This window comes from Musca autumnalis, unplaced genomic scaffold (genome assembly GCF_047663935.1).
Source record: "Musca autumnalis isolate F117 unplaced genomic scaffold, ASM4766393v1 scaffold_1, whole genome shotgun sequence".
Lineage (NCBI taxonomy): Eukaryota > Metazoa > Arthropoda > Insecta > Diptera > Muscidae > Musca > Musca autumnalis.
This window is the reverse complement of record NW_027411644.1, coordinates 133,513,071-133,529,104: the sequence shown is the minus strand read 5'-3', so window position 1 is coordinate 133,529,104 and position 16,034 is coordinate 133,513,071. Positions and strand designations below refer to the sequence as shown.

The window sequence follows — 16,034 nt, the reverse complement described above, 5'->3', positions numbered from 1 at the left end:
TACAGTGAAACCACTTATAAATCGAGAAAAAATGAAGCCAGTTAAAGTTCGCGCAGGACAAACAGTGAAATTCGACGTTGACGTAAAGGGCGAACCAGCACCTACGTTAATATGGACATTTAAGGACGTGGAAGTTCTGCCCATTGAGGGAATTCGAATAGAAACTGAGGACTATAATACAAAAATTACATTCCTTGATGTTAGAAGAAAAGAAAGTGGAAAGTACAAGCTTACCGCTGAAAATATTAATGGACGAGATGAAGCGGAGGTTGATGTAATCGTACTTGATAAACCATCAAAACCCGAGGGTCCGTTAGAAGTTAGCGATATTTACAAGGACAGCTGCAAATTGAAATGGAAAAAGCCGAAAGATGATGGTGGTATACCAATATCTGGCTATGTTATAGAAAAATTAGATACAGCCACCGGAAAATGGGAACCTGCTGGCACAGTTGATCCTGAAAAAACAGAACATGATGTCAAAGGTCTAGAACAAAATCATCGGTATCAATTCCGCGTTAGAGCAGTTAACGAAGAAGGAGAATCGGATCCGTTAGAAACAGACTCCGCTATAACTGCAAAGAATCCATTTGACATATCGGCTCCTCCAGGTCTTCCTGAATTAGAAGATTGGGACGAGCATCATGTTAAACTTAAGTGGGAGCCTCCTATTCGTGATGGTGGCACGCCCATAACCAGTTATACAATTGAAGTTATGGACAAAGATTCGGGCGAGTTTGTAAAAGCATTCGAGACTGACGGTCCTGTGTGTACAGGCACTGTAAAAAAACTGGAGGAGGGACAACAATATAAATTCCGTATTAGAGCTAATAACAAAGCTGGACCTTCTGAGCCATCAGAACAAACAAACTGGCATACGGCTAAACCACGATTCCGTAAGTAAATTATTATACAAGCAAACATCTGTTTTCACATTCCTTCATATTCTTTACAGTTAAACCTTATATTGATCGAACCAAACTGAAACCGTTAACGGTAAAGACGGGCCTTTCCATAGATTTAGATATAAACATAAAGGGCGAACCTGCTCCAAAGGTTGAATGGTTCTTCAAAGGAAGTCCTCTGGAAAATGAAGAAATTAAAATTGAGAATGTTGACTATAATACAAAATTCTTTGTTATGCGTGCAAAACGCCCAATGTCAGGCATATATACCATAAAAGCAAGTAATGAAGTTGGCGAAGACATAGCTGAGCTTGATGTAATGGTCCTTGGTAAGCCTGGTAAGCCCAAGGGGCCCTTGGAAGTGGATAATATCACTAAACATGGTTGTAAACTCAAATGGGAACCTCCTGAAGACAACGGTGGTGCCCCAATAGATTACTACGAAATTGAAAAACTTGATCCTCATACTGGTCAGTGGTTACCATGTGGAAAAAGCTCGGAACCAAATGCAAAAGTTACTGGTCTCCAAGAGGGCAAATCATATAAATTCCGGGTTAGGGCCGTAAATAAAGAAGGAGAATCTGAAGACTTAGAGACTGAAAAACCAATCATAGCTAAAAATCCCTATGATGAAGCCGACAAACCAGGTCGACCAGAGCCAACTAACTGGGATAAAGATTTTGTTGACTTACAATGGGACCCACCGAAAAGTGACGGTGGTGCTCCAATTGAAAAGTACATTATACAAATGCGTGATAAGTCCGGAAGATCGTGGGTTGATGCTGCCATAACTCCAGGAAATTGTACCAAAGGTACTGTGACTAATGTAGAAGAGGGTCACGAGTATGAGTTCAGAATAGTAGCAGTAAATAAAGCGGGACCAAGCGAACCAAGCGATGTGTCGAAAACAGTCATTGCTAAACCGCGCCACCTCAAACCACGTATAGATCGTAAAAATTTGCAGAAAAAAACATTAAGAAGTGGTCAGTTGCTACATATTGAGTCAGTAGTAAATGGGGAACCACCAGCAACTGTAACGTGGACATTCAATGGGGAGGTGCTAAAGACAAATGATAGGATTAAAATTGAAAACGAAAATTATAAAACAACATTTATAATACCAAAAGTAAAGCGGTCAGATAAAGGAATTTATGTTGTCACTGCTAAAAATGATTCTGGAACTGACACTGTAGAACTTGAGCTGGAAGTTTTATGTAAACCAAAAGCACCAAAGGGTCCATTAGAAGTTTCTGACGTAACATCAGATTCAGTTACGTTAAAATGGGAGAAGCCAGAAGATGATGGAGGTCAACCTATTGATAATTATGTTATTGAACGTATGGATACAGAGACTGGAAGATGGGTTCCGGTGTTGACTACCAAAAATCCAGAAGCAACAGTAACAGGTCTTACTGAAGGAAAAGAGTATATGTTTAGGGTGAAGGCAGTCAATTCAGAAGGAGAATCTGACCCACTTACTACCGACGTTCCTACTCTTGCCAAAAACCCATTCGACGCAGCTGACTGCCCTGGAAAACCACAAATCGTGGATTGGTCTGAAAGTCACGTTGACTTAAAATGGAAAGTGCCTGATGATGATGGTGGAGCTCCTATTACTGGTTACATTATTGAGAAAAAAGACACCAACACAGGAAAATGGCAAAAAGCATTGGAGACTAAGACCCCAGCTAATACTGCCCGTGTTAACGATTTGATTGAAGGTACTAAATACCAATTCCGTATAAGAGCTGTTAATGAAGCTGGGGAAAGTAAACCGTCAGAACCGTCTGACACGTTATTAGCAAAATGTCGCTTCGCTCCACCTAAGATTGATCGTACAAATATTAAGGATATTACCACAAAATTTGGTACGCATGTACGTTTAGATATTAAAATATCTGGCGAACCACCTGCGGTTAAAACGTGGTTCCACAACAAGGCGCGCATAGAAGGTGATGAAGTAACAATTGATATAGAACCATATAAAACAAAGTTTACTATTCCATTTGCTAAACGTTTACATACTGGAAGATATACAATTAAAGCTGAAAATGAATCTGGACGCGATGAAGCTTCATTCGAAATCAATATACTTGATCGTCCTGGACAACCTGAAGGACCTCTACGCATTTCAGATGTACATAAGGAGGGATGTAAGTTGAAATGGAATCCACCGCTTGATTCCGGAGGACTACCTATAGACTATTACGTAGTAGAAAAAATGGATGTTGAAAGTGGTAGATGGCTTCCTGCAACACGTGTTAAAGATCCTCATGCAGAAATAAACAATTTAGTTGAAGGACAAGAGTACAAATTCCGTGTGGTAGCCGTGAATACTGAAGGGGAATCAGAACCATTAAACGGAGATCATTCTATTATTGCCAAAAATCCATTCGATGTCCCAGGTAAACCTAGTGCGCCTGAACCTGTAGACTGGGACAAAGATCATGTCGATATTACTTGGAAACCCCCAATCAGTGATGGCGGATCCCCTATTACTGCCTATTCCATTGAGAAGAAAGAAGAGGGATCTGATAAATGGATTAAAGTAATGGAAGTACCTACACCGCTTCAAGGTGAAGACTGCAAGGCTACTGTATCCTATTTAGACGAAAATTGCAAATATGAATTTAGAGTTAGAGCCATTAATGCCGCAGGTAGCGGGGAACCCTCTAATGCTAGTAAACCAGTCATAACAAAACCATCTAAACGTAAGATTGAAAATACTTTTCTTGTCTGCACTTGTATATGTCAAATAATAACATGTTTACAATTCTTTTAGTCGCACCCAAAATTGATAGACGTAATATACACACATATAACGTCAAAGCAGGAGAATCTATTTTATTGGATATAATGGTAGAAGGAGAACCTGCACCTGATGTTTACTGGACACATAACGGAAAATCTATTCAGCAAACATCTTCCAGAAAACTCGAAAATATACCCAATAAAACTAAATACAATAATTCTAATCTTGAGAGGAAGGATACTGGAGTATATAAAATAGTGGCATCAAATTTGTATGGCCATGATGAAGTTGAGTTCCAAATAAATGTTATCAGTGAGTTAATTTATATTTAGAATCACACTTCAAAGTTTACACCACTTGTTTTTTTACAGCAAAACCATCTGCACCAGAAGGACCACTGGAAGTTTCAGATATTCATAAAGAGGGATGCAAGCTTAAATGGAAAAGACCCAAAGATGATGGTGGTGAGCCTATAGAAGAATATGTAATTGAGAAATTTGATCCAACGGAAGGTGTCTGGATCCAATGCGGAAAGTCTGCCGTACCTGAATTTAATGTTGAAGGACTGCGCCCAGGATGTGAATATAAATTCCGTGTAAAGGCTGTTAACAAAGAGGGCGAATCGGAACCCCTTGAAACGCTCAGCTCAATAATAGCTAAGGATCCATTTACCACTCCATCTGCACCAGGAGCTCCTGAACCGACAGATTGGTCTTCGAATAAGGTAGAACTTTCATGGGCTGAACCAATATCTGATGGAGGATCTCCTATTGTAGGTTATATTATAGAAAAGAAGGATAAATATAGTCCCATATGGGAAAAGGCTCTTGAAACGGAAAACTCTACTCCCACTGCGACTATTAATGGCCTAGTAGAAGGAAATGAGTACCAATTCCGTGTTATTGCGGTTAACAAGGCTGGCTATTCTGATCCGTCCGAAGCTAGTAAAACATTTACCGCTAAACCTCGTTTCTTGGAACCAAAAATCGACCGACGTTATCTTAGAGATATGACCATATCTGCTGGTTCGTCCCTTAAATTGGAGGCTAGTATAACTGGTGAACCAGCTCCAAAGGTGGAATGGAGATATTCAAACTGCCCTCTGCAAAGCGGAAAAACCGTAACCATTGAATCGCCCGATTACTTTACAAAATTAGTAATACGACCAGCGCAGCGCGAAGATTCAGGAGAGTACGTTGTTACCGCAACAAACAGTTCTGGAAAAGATACAGTTAAAATAAATGTTACAGTAACAGATAAGCCGTCCGCTCCCACTGGACCCTTAGGTATTACTGATGTTCACAGGGAAGGATGTCACCTCAAGTGGAAGCGTCCTAAGGACGACGGGGGCATACCTATTGAATACTATCAAATTGAGAAAATGGATGTCGAGACTGGATGTTGGGTTCCCTGTTGTCGATCTGTGGAACCTCAAGTTGACGTTGTTGGTCTGAAATGTGGAGGTGAATATAAATTTAGGGTATCAGCCATAAATGCCGAAGGCGAATCTGAATTTTTAGTTGGTGATGAATCCATTATTGCCAAAAATTTGTATGATGAACCCGATAAACCGCAGAACGTTCATCCAGTGGACTGGGATAAAGACCACATCGATTTAGCATGGATTCCTCCTACCCATGATGGTGGATCACCTATAACCGGATACATTGTTGAAATGAGAGATAAATACGGACATTGGGAAAAAGCTGTAGAGGTACCAGCTGATTCATTAAAAGCTTCAGTTCCAAATCTAATTGAAGGACAAACCTATGAATTCCGAGTTATCGCTGTTAACTCCGTTGGATTGAGTGAACCTTCAGATGCAACACATCCCGTAACTGCCAAAGCTCGAAACAAGGCACCTCTTATTGATCGCACTAATTTATGTGAAATTCGTATCAAAGCAGGACAATCGTTTTCATATGAATGCAAGGTCGCCGGTGAACCAGCACCAAAAACCAAGTGGCTTCATAAAAAACGGGAATTGTATTCAAAGGACAACATTAAAGTGAAACACGTTGACTATTATACGAAACTTAAAGTTACAAACGCTACTCGATCCGACTCTGGAGTATATACTATACATGCTGAAAATGAGAATGGTGTGGATTCTGCTGACGTAAAGGTAATAGTAATAGACAAACCTTCACCACCCAACGGTCCACTCAAAGTAAACGACGTTCATGCGGATGGATGTTCCCTTACATGGAATCCACCTGATGATGATGGAGGCCAACTAATTATTAACTATGTGATAGAGAAATTCGATGAATTAATTGGCAGATGGGTACCTGCCGGAGAAACTGACGATAATACTACTTCTTTTGAAGTAAAAGGTCTTACTCCAGACCACAAATACAAATTCCGAGTACGCGCAAAGAACCGACAAGGTGTCTCTGATCCTTTGACAACAACCCAGCCTATACTGGCGAAAAATCCATACGATACTCCTACGAAACCAGGAGTGCCTGTAATAAAGGATTTCGATAAGGACTTCGTAGAATTAGAATGGACACGTCCAGAGTGCAATGGCGGTACCCCTATTACGGGCTATGTAATTGAGAAGCGTGGAAAATACGGATCAGAATGGGAGCCATGTGCCGAAATCGATGGTGACAATACGTGTGGTCGCGTTGAAGATTTAATTGAGGGTAATACATATGAATTCCGAGTACGAGCTGTAAACAAAGCAGGTACCGGAGAACCTAGTGATGCATCGGCTTCACATATAGCCCGACCAAGAAATTTGCCGCCCATAATTGACAAAAATTACATGTTAGATGTAAAGATTCGTGCTGGAAGCAGTTTTGAGTTTGATGTACCTGTAAGCGGGGAACCCGATCCTACAAAAGAATGGTCTCAAGACAACAACTTTATTATAAATACGGACCGGTTGAAAATTGTAAATGATATTCACAGGACTAAGTTACGTGTCATTGATGCAAAACGGGCAGATTCGGGTGAATATACTCTAGTTGCCCGAAATGTAAATGGAGTAGATAAAGCTACTGTGAAAGTGGTTGTCTTGGATGTTCCATCAATGCCAGAGGGTCCCCTACGAATTGACGATATTACTAAAAACTCTTTGAATTTGCATTGGCGTCCTCCAAGAGATGATGGAGGTTCAGATATAACACATTATATTGTAGAGAAAATGGATACCGATGCCATGCGATGGATTCCAGTAGCGGAATGTAACGAATGCCATGTACGAGCTGATAACTTAATTGAAGGTCATGACTACAACTTCCGTGTTCGAGCCGTAAATAAGCAAGGCATCTCACAACCCTTACTCTCATCACAAGGAGTTACTATTAAAGATCCATTTTCACGACCAGACAAACCAGGCCAACCACAAGCTGTCGACTGGGGCAAAGATTTTGTCGAACTGGAATGGCCAGTTCCTAAACGAGATGGAGGGTCGCCTATAACTGGATATCTTATCGAAAAACGGCAGAAATTTGGTCAATGGGAAAATGCTCTTGATGAGCCTGCTTCACAAAATAAGGCCCGCGTTCCAAATTTAACAGAAGGTTGCGAATACGAATTCCGCGTTATTGCCGTGAATAAAGGTGGGCGAAGTGATCCATCTGACCCCACAGTACCAATTAAATGTCAACCCCGATTTTTGGCACCATGTTTTGATAAATCATTGCTATCTGATATCACAGTACATGCTGGAAAACACTTTGGATGGAACTTGCCCATTGTGGCTTCGCCTCCTCCCACGATTACATGGTTATTTAACGGAAAAATCATTGAACCCTCTTCTAGGGTGGACACACAATATTTCCATAACGAATTATCTTTCGAAATTTCAAATGCATTACGAAGTGATGAAGGCAGGTATACACTTTTATTGAAGAATGAACATGGATCATTTGACGCATCTGCGCACGTTAATGTTTTGGATCGTCCCGGAGTACCTGTGGGTCCTTTAGATATTACCAGAATTACCCGCGAAGGATGTCATCTTACTTGGAATGTTCCATTGGACGATGGGGGTTCACCTATACTTCATTACAAGGTTGAAAAAATGGATATGTCACGAGGAACATGGTCAGATGTCGGTATAACCAGTCATCCAGTATATGATGTAACTAATTTGACACATCGTAAAGAATACCTTTTCCGTGTTAAAGCTGTTAATGCAATTGGCGAATCAGATGGTTTAGAAGCAGATAAGAGTATTATTGCCAAAAATGAGTTTGATGAACCTGATGCACCAGGAAAACCTGTTATAACAGATTGGGATCGAGATCACGTGGATCTTGAATGGGCTGTTCCAAAATCTGATGGAGGATCTCCCATAACCGAATACATAATACAAAAGAAGGAAAAGGGAACACAACAATGGGTGAATTCTGTACATGTACCTCCTAATCAAACTACAGCAACTGTTCCCGATTTAACTGAGTACGCAGAATATGAATTCAGAATTATTGCTGTTAATAAGGCGGGTCAGTCTGATCCTTCTGAGAGTTCGGATATGATACAAGCCAGGTGTAGGTATTTGGCGCCTAAAATTATAACACCTATGCGTGATCTCCGCACTAAAGCTGGTCTTATATTACATGCTGATATATCATACATTGGTGAACCCATACCAGAAGTAAAATGGACTCGAAATAATGTTGATGTGATGAACACCGAAAGAATAAGTGTCAACACCGTAGGCTACCACACTATTATTCACATTGTAAATTGCCAGAGAAGTGACTCAGGTCGTTACCACCTCATGTTGCGAAATGACTCTGGCATAGATGAAGGCGATTTCGACGTTGTTATTTTGGACTGCCCAGGTCCACCAACTGGGCCACTACAATATGAAGAAATTACAGCGAACTCTGTTACCGTTTCATGGAAACCTCCAACCGATAATGGAGGGTCGGACATATTATCGTACGTAATAGAAAAGCGGGATTTGACACATGGTGGGGGCTGGGTCCCAGCAGTTACTTATATCAACGCAAAATACAACCATGCAGTAGTACCTAGGTTGGTTGAAGGCACTCAATATGAATTCAGGGTTATGGCTGAAAATGCACAAGGCCGTTCTAGTCCATTAACTTCAGACCCAATCATTGCTAAAAATCAATACACTGTTCCTGGAGCACCTAGCAAACCACAAATTACGGATAGTGATAGGAACTTCATATCAATCAAATGGTCTGCCCCCATTAGTAATGGGGGATCTCAAATCATTGGTTATGACATTGAACGTCGTGATGTGCCAACAGGACGTTGGGTTAAGATAAATAGTGTTCCAGTACCGGCCACACAATATACTGACGATCATGTTAAGGAGGAACATCAGTACCAATATCGGGTATCTGCTGTAAATGCAGCTGGAAATGGGAAACTTTCTGACCACTCAGACGTATATTCAGCAAAGCCTATGAGGGAAAAACCACGACTGCATTTGGATGCCATTTTAGGACGGAAAATAAAATTACGTGCAAAGGAAACCCTTAATCTTAATATACCTATTTCTGGTGCTCCTACGCCATCCGTCGAATGGAAGCGCGGAGATATAAGAATTCCACAGAATACCCGTATTTCTTACAATAACAATAACGAATTTACTCTGTTACGCATAGAAGACATTCTGAGAGAAGATGCTGGCTTGTACACTGTTACCGCTTCGAATGAGTTTGGAAAAGATTCTGCTGATATTGAAATAATCGTAGTCGACAAACCTACTCCACCCGTGGGACCATTAACATACATTGAACAAGGAAATGACCATATTTCGATGTCATGGAATCCACCCAAGGACGATGGTGGTAGCGAAATTGTGGGATATATAATTGAAGTAGCCGAATATGGAACAGATATCTGGCGTCCGGTATCTGGTTATTGTCCAAAAACTAACCATACAGTAAAGGGCCTTATTGAAGGCAAGAAATATGTATTCAGGGTAAAAGCTGAAAATATATATGGCGTCTCTGAACCACTTGAAGGTGCGCCCATTGTAGCGAAGTCACCATTTGATCCTCCAGGACCTCCAAGCCAACCAAAAATTGTCGCTTATTCTCCCAACAGTGCAAGTTTGGAGTGGCATCCTCCTGAATATGCAGGCGGAAAACCTATAACTGGTTATATTGTAGAGCGCAGGGAACGGGGGGGAGAATGGATTAAATGCACTAACTATCCCACACCAAACACAAGTTTTACGGTATTGCATTTACATGAGGGTGGTCGTTACGAATTCCGCGTAAAAGCAGTTAACGATGCAGGGCCCGGATCCCCATCAAAGCCTTCGGAAGCCATAACCGCGGAAATACAAAGAAGTGTACCCGATGCTCCAGACGCTCCAAATACTGACCGTATTACAAGAAACAGTGTTACTTTATCGTGGCGCCCTCCAAGACATGACGGTAGATCAAAGCTAAAGGGCTACTTCTTGGAAATGAAACCAAAAGGATCGAATATCTGGGAGCCGGTTAATGAACTCCCCATACATAATACTGTTCATACAATTCAAAAATTAAAGGAAGGCGAAGAATACACCTTTAGAGTTATTGCTATAAATGAAATTGGCAAGTCTAATCCATCGAAACCTTCGCAACCCGTAACTATCGAAGAACAACCTAATAAGCCGTGCATGGATTTGGGATCTGTTCGTGATATAGAATGCCGAGCAGGCGAAGACTTCTGCATCCATGTCCCCTACGTCGCTTTCCCAAAACCTACTGCTCAGTGGCATGTCAATGATGTCTTCCTTAATGATGATGGAAAGCATTGTTTCCAAAATTTAACTGATGACGCAGCTTCATTTATTGTTAAAAATGCAAGCCGCAATGACACTGGACAATACAGACTACAACTAAGAAATCCTTCAGGATTTGATGCATGTACAGTAAATGTTAGGGTTTTGGATCGTCCACAACCGCCATCTAACTTACATGCCGAAGAATTTGCCGGTGATGCTTTGACCCTATATTGGCAGCCACCAAAGGACGATGGTGGTTCGCAAATCACAAACTATATCGTTGAAAAGAAGGAAAAATCATCATCAAACTGGTCGAAAGTTAGTAGTTATTGCACAGTGCCTTTTATACGAGTTCGGAATCTGTGTGTTGGTAAAGAATACGATTTCCGTGTAATTGCCGAAAACAAATATGGAAAATCAGATGCTGCTGTCACATCAGAGCCGATACGGGCTAAGTATCCATTTGACGTTCCCAGTGCACCCGGTAATCCAACATTTGTCGATTCAACGGAAGATACTATTACTGTGTCATGGCTTAAACCAAAAAGCGATGGTGGGTCTCCTATTACCGGTTATGTAATCGAAAAACGTCTTATAAGTGATGATAAATGGATAAAAGCTTTGCATTCACTATGCCCTGAGACATCTGTTAAAATACCTAACCTTATCGAAAATGCTGAATATGAATTTAGAGTAGCTGCCGTCAACATGGCTGGTCAATCGCCCTATAGTGGTTCCAGTGATACGATAGTTTGCAGACGTCCCCAACATGCACCAAAAATAACGTCGGACTTATCAATTCGAGATATTAATGTTATAGCTGGGGAAGAATTCCGTATAACCGTACCATACACTGCCAGCCCCATACCAAAACCAACATGGAACATAAATAGCCAAGATGTTATCCCAGACGATCGGATAACTTTTACAACTAACGAATACAGCACAGTTTATTACAATAAATGTGCTAAGCGTTCTGAAACAGGAACCTACACTATAACCTTATCCAATAATAAAGGATCTGATACAGCATCTTGCTACGTTACAGTATTTGACAAGCCAGGACCACCTCAAGGTCCCTTAACTGTTTACGATATTACACCCGATACTTGTACATTATCATGGAAAACACCAATAGATGATGGGGGATCTCCCATTACAAACTACGTAGTTGAAAAAATGGATAAAAATGGAACGTGGACAAAAATCAGCAGCTTTGTAAGAAATATACATTATGACGTAATGGGCTTGGAACCAGGACACAAATATCTCTTCCGTGTAAGAGCAGAAAATCAGTACGGAGTTTCACTACCTCTAGAAATGGAGGACAGTATCACAGCGAAATACCAATTCACAGTACCAGATCCTCCAGGACAGCCTAAAGTTGTCGACTGGGACTCGGATAATGTTACCCTGTTATGGTCTCGTCCAAGTAATGACGGTGGATCTCGTATTCAAGGTTACCAACTTGAATATCGTGACATTGTAAATGATTCATCTTGGAATACTTATGAATTCTTAGTAAAAGATACAAAATATCAGCTTTATAACTTAAGAAAAGGTTGTGAGTACGAATTCAGAATAAGAGCCAAAAATGCTGCAGGATTTAGCAAACCATCTGCCCCGTCAAGTAAATTCAAATTGAAAGGCAAATTTACAGTTCCATCTCCACCAGGAACACCACAAGTAATTAAAGTTGGAAAGAGCTACGTCGACCTTAAATGGGAAAAACCTCACAGCGATGGTGGCTCCCGAATTACAGGCTATATTGTTGAACGCAGAGATATAGGAGGAGCTGTATGGGTTAAATGTAACGATTATAATATTATGGATACAACTTATACTGCTATAAACCTCATTGAAATGGCTGACTATGAATTCAGAATTTTTGCCGTCAATGCCGCAGGTCGTTCGGAACCTAGCTCGTGTACAATGCCCATTAAAGTATGCGAAGTTCTAGGAGGTGAAAAGCCTGAATGGATTACACGATTGCAGGACAGAGTCGCACCTTGTGGAAAAGATTTTACATTGCAGTGTGCTGCAACAGGAAAACCGGAACCAACAGCGCGATGGTTACGAAATGGCAAGGAAATTCAAATGAATACGGGAAGATTCAGTTGTGACTGCAAAGATGGTGTATTCAGATTGCATATTTCGAATATACAATCTGGCGATGAGGGCGATTATACCTGTGAAGCGGTAAATTCTTTGGGATTTGTACATACTTCTGGTTACCTCCGCATAGGATCGCCACCAGTGATTCACAGATGCCCTGAAGAGTTGTTCTTACCTGAGGACGATAACGCAAAAATTAAAGTGTTCTATGGTGGTGACCATCCAATGAATATTGTAATATTTAAGAACAATGAAAAACTTATCGAAGAAGAAAGTCATCTTAAAATAACTGTTTTCGATGATTATGTCACTATGTTTATACAAGGCGTCTCAAAGTCCGACGCTGGTTTGTATGAAATTGAATTTTCCAATGACTCTGGAAAAGCTTCAGCACAATTTTTAGTGAATATCACTGGGCTACCCTCAGCGCCAGTGGGACCAATGCAAGTTTCTTACATCAGTAAGCATTCCTGTTTACTTAATTGGCGCCCCCCATCTTATGATGGTGGACTCCGTGTGACTCATTATGTCGTAGAACGGAAGGACACTACTTCAAACCATTGGATTACAGTTTCATCGTATTGTAAGGACACTTCTTTTAGTGTTCAAGGTCTAATTGAAAATCAAGAGTACTTATTCCGGGTTATGGCAGTAAATGGAAATGGTATGGGCCCAGCTTTGGAAGGTCTTAATCCAATAAAAGCCAAAGATCCTATTGACCCTCCCTCTCCACCGCAAAAACCAACTGTTACGGAAATTGGCGAAGACTTTGTATATTTAGAATGGGGTAAACCGGACTCAGATGGTGGTGCTCACATTCAGGGATATTGGATAGACAAGCGAGAGGTTGGAAGTGATACATGGCAACGTGTTAATATTACAATTTGTAGTTGTAATCAAATATGCTGTCCTAATTTAATCGAAGGACGGCAGTATGAGTTCAGAGTATTTGCCCAAAATGAAGCAGGAATTTCAAGGGAATCTATTAATTCAACAGCTATTAAAATGATTGATCCTAAAGCTGCTACAGCCCCAGTCATTGTAAAGCCGTTACGGGATGCACAATGCATTCAAAATCACAATGCCCAATTTACATGCACTATCACAGGAACACCAAAACCATCCGTTACATGGTACAAAGGAGCGCGTGAAATAACAAACGGCGCACGATATCGCATTTATAACGAAGGTGACAACTATTTCCTTAACATTAATGGAGTATTTGGTGAAGACGCAGATGAATACATTTGCCGCGCAGTAAACAAAGCTGGAGCTAAATCTTCACGTGCAGCTTTGATAATAGCGAGTAAGTTCAATATTAAATGTTATTTTTTTAATGTAAATGTTAGTTTTCAATGCAATATACAGTCATGGGCTTAATTATTTTGACAAGTTTGAAAAAGTGAAGCTTTTGGATTTGATAATAATCCAAAATTAGTAGTCTACAAAAATATTAAAAATATTCTGGTTAATCCTTTACTAGAGTACTACAAATTAGAGTAGTTAGTTCAAATTTTAGCAATTCAATGTACTCTTGTACTTTTATAACTGACATAAAATTTCACTGCGTGGCATAAGTATTTTGACAAATATTTCTATTGATTTTTTTAGATCTCAACAATTAACAATGTCTTATTTATACTTTTGACAATTCATCGGTGCCATGCTTAAGTGTTCCATACACCATTTTTACGTTTTGAGATAATCTCATTTTAATGTTTGCGTCACAACTGCTTGGAGCTGACTTAAGAAAATATTTATATTTTTGGCAAGATTTATTAGTAATAGTATATAGAATAAAATAGTTATAGAGCATTTTTTTAAAAATAGAATTTTTGCTGATTTGTTCCATATCCACACTTGTGACACACAAAGAGCAGACGCAAAAACCCACCTATATCTCACAAAGTCAAAAATGGCGAAGGAAACACCTTACCATGACACCGACGAATTATCATTTACGGATCGATATTTCAAGGTTATAGGGGCATTCAAGAGATTTATCATTAAATATCATAGTTGTGAGATAAAAACAAATATGGTATTTAAAGGAAATCATTTAAAATTTGCTATTTTAAAATCTGTGAAATTCAAGTCGACACCTCCAAATAATAGTATGCTAAGTCTAAAAAGTGAGTTTTGGAGGAGAAGCTCTCAAAGTTTGGAAATTTTTTTGAACTTCAGTACTATGCTAAGTCAATATTTGTTTATAACTTCTGTTCGGATTGACCGATCATTACCAAAATTAGACAGAATTTAAGTTAAAGGACGTTCGACACCTCCAAATAATAGTTTGCTAATTCTGAAAAGCGAGTTTTGCAGGACAAGCTCTAAAAGTTTGGAAATTTCTTTGACCTTCAGTACTATGCTAAGGAAATATTTGTTTATAACTTCTGTTCGGATTGTCCGATCATTACCAAAATTTGACAGAATTTAAGTTAAAGGACGTTAAATATAAAAATGTAAAGAACTTGAAAACATGTTAAGTCGACTTAGCATACTATTGTTTGGAGGCGTCGAAGTGTATTTGTACTTAAATGTTAATAATTTAGCTAAAACAATTCATTTTGGAACTAAAAAGTACGATTAAGTACCAAAAGTAATATAATTATGACGTGTCAAAATAGTTATGCCGTTTTGCTTTTGCTTCCCTATTTAAACATCCGTCTACCCATACATTTTTATAGCTGAGATGTCAAAGAAAAAACCTAGGCGGTTAATATCCCGTTTTGTGAATACAGACAATAATTATATGCCTTATAAGCCCAATGTAGATTTTGTCAAAATAATTATGCCTTTTTTAACTGTAATAACACAATGAGAATTTGCATCGATCTTCCGTTTATTTTTAATAATGAAGTTAACGAAGATAACAATCATTGATATTTTAATGAACATATTTTTTTCTCGGCAAACCTATAATAATAGTTAGTTTCTTTAATTAGTCAATAACGTGGAAAATATATTTCCTCTTTTTTTCTATACTCTGCAAATATTTTTTATCACTGAAATATCCAAAAAGTCGACAGTAGCCGGTGAAAGCCACGCACAAGTAAAGTCGTTCTGGCTTGAATGTTACTAAGGTAACTAATGAGTAGTCATCGGATTTTGCATATTTTTCAAAATATCAAATATAAATACTATTTTGATATTCATAGATAATTTTGAATATATTTTACCATATTTTAAAATATTTTATTAAATTATGTATGAATATTACAAAAAATATTTAAAATCATCCAAAAATATCATAATTTGTGTACTTTTATTTTTAAAACATATGCAAAATCCGATGTCTACTAATGAGTTTATCCTATTTCAATTTAAAGGAACAATTTTATAAACAGCAGGTTCTTAGAGGTTCTGTAACATACAATTAATTTTTTTTAATTACACTGAAAGAAAATTAGTAAATTTAGAGTTTTTTATGCGAATCTTTTAGTGTTTCTAACTGAAATCGGCGAGTTATTTTCGAATCTTGTCGCGGTTTTCTCCATCAGCTCTTGTTTTTGAGATATTTCGAGTATTTTAACCTGTAATTATGTCA

At 39.1% G+C, this 16,034-nt stretch overlaps 1 protein-coding gene across 50 annotated transcripts in view; it reads left to right on the top strand.

Annotated features, from left to right (window-relative positions):
- The window catches only part of bt (projectin protein bent), a 242,254-nt gene that overhangs the window by 223,017 nt on the left and 3,203 nt on the right, over positions 1 to 16,034 (top strand). For all 50 annotated transcript variants that reach the window (XM_073955521.1, XM_073955471.1, XM_073955529.1 and 47 more), the window contains 4 exons: positions 6 to 896; positions 956 to 3,616; positions 3,688 to 3,969; positions 4,029 to 13,793. In XM_073955521.1, the coding sequence (XP_073811622.1) occupies positions 6 to 896; positions 956 to 3,616; positions 3,688 to 3,969; positions 4,029 to 13,793 (13,599 nt within the window). The remainder of the gene's footprint in view (positions 1 to 5; positions 897 to 955; positions 3,617 to 3,687; positions 3,970 to 4,028; positions 13,794 to 16,034) is intronic.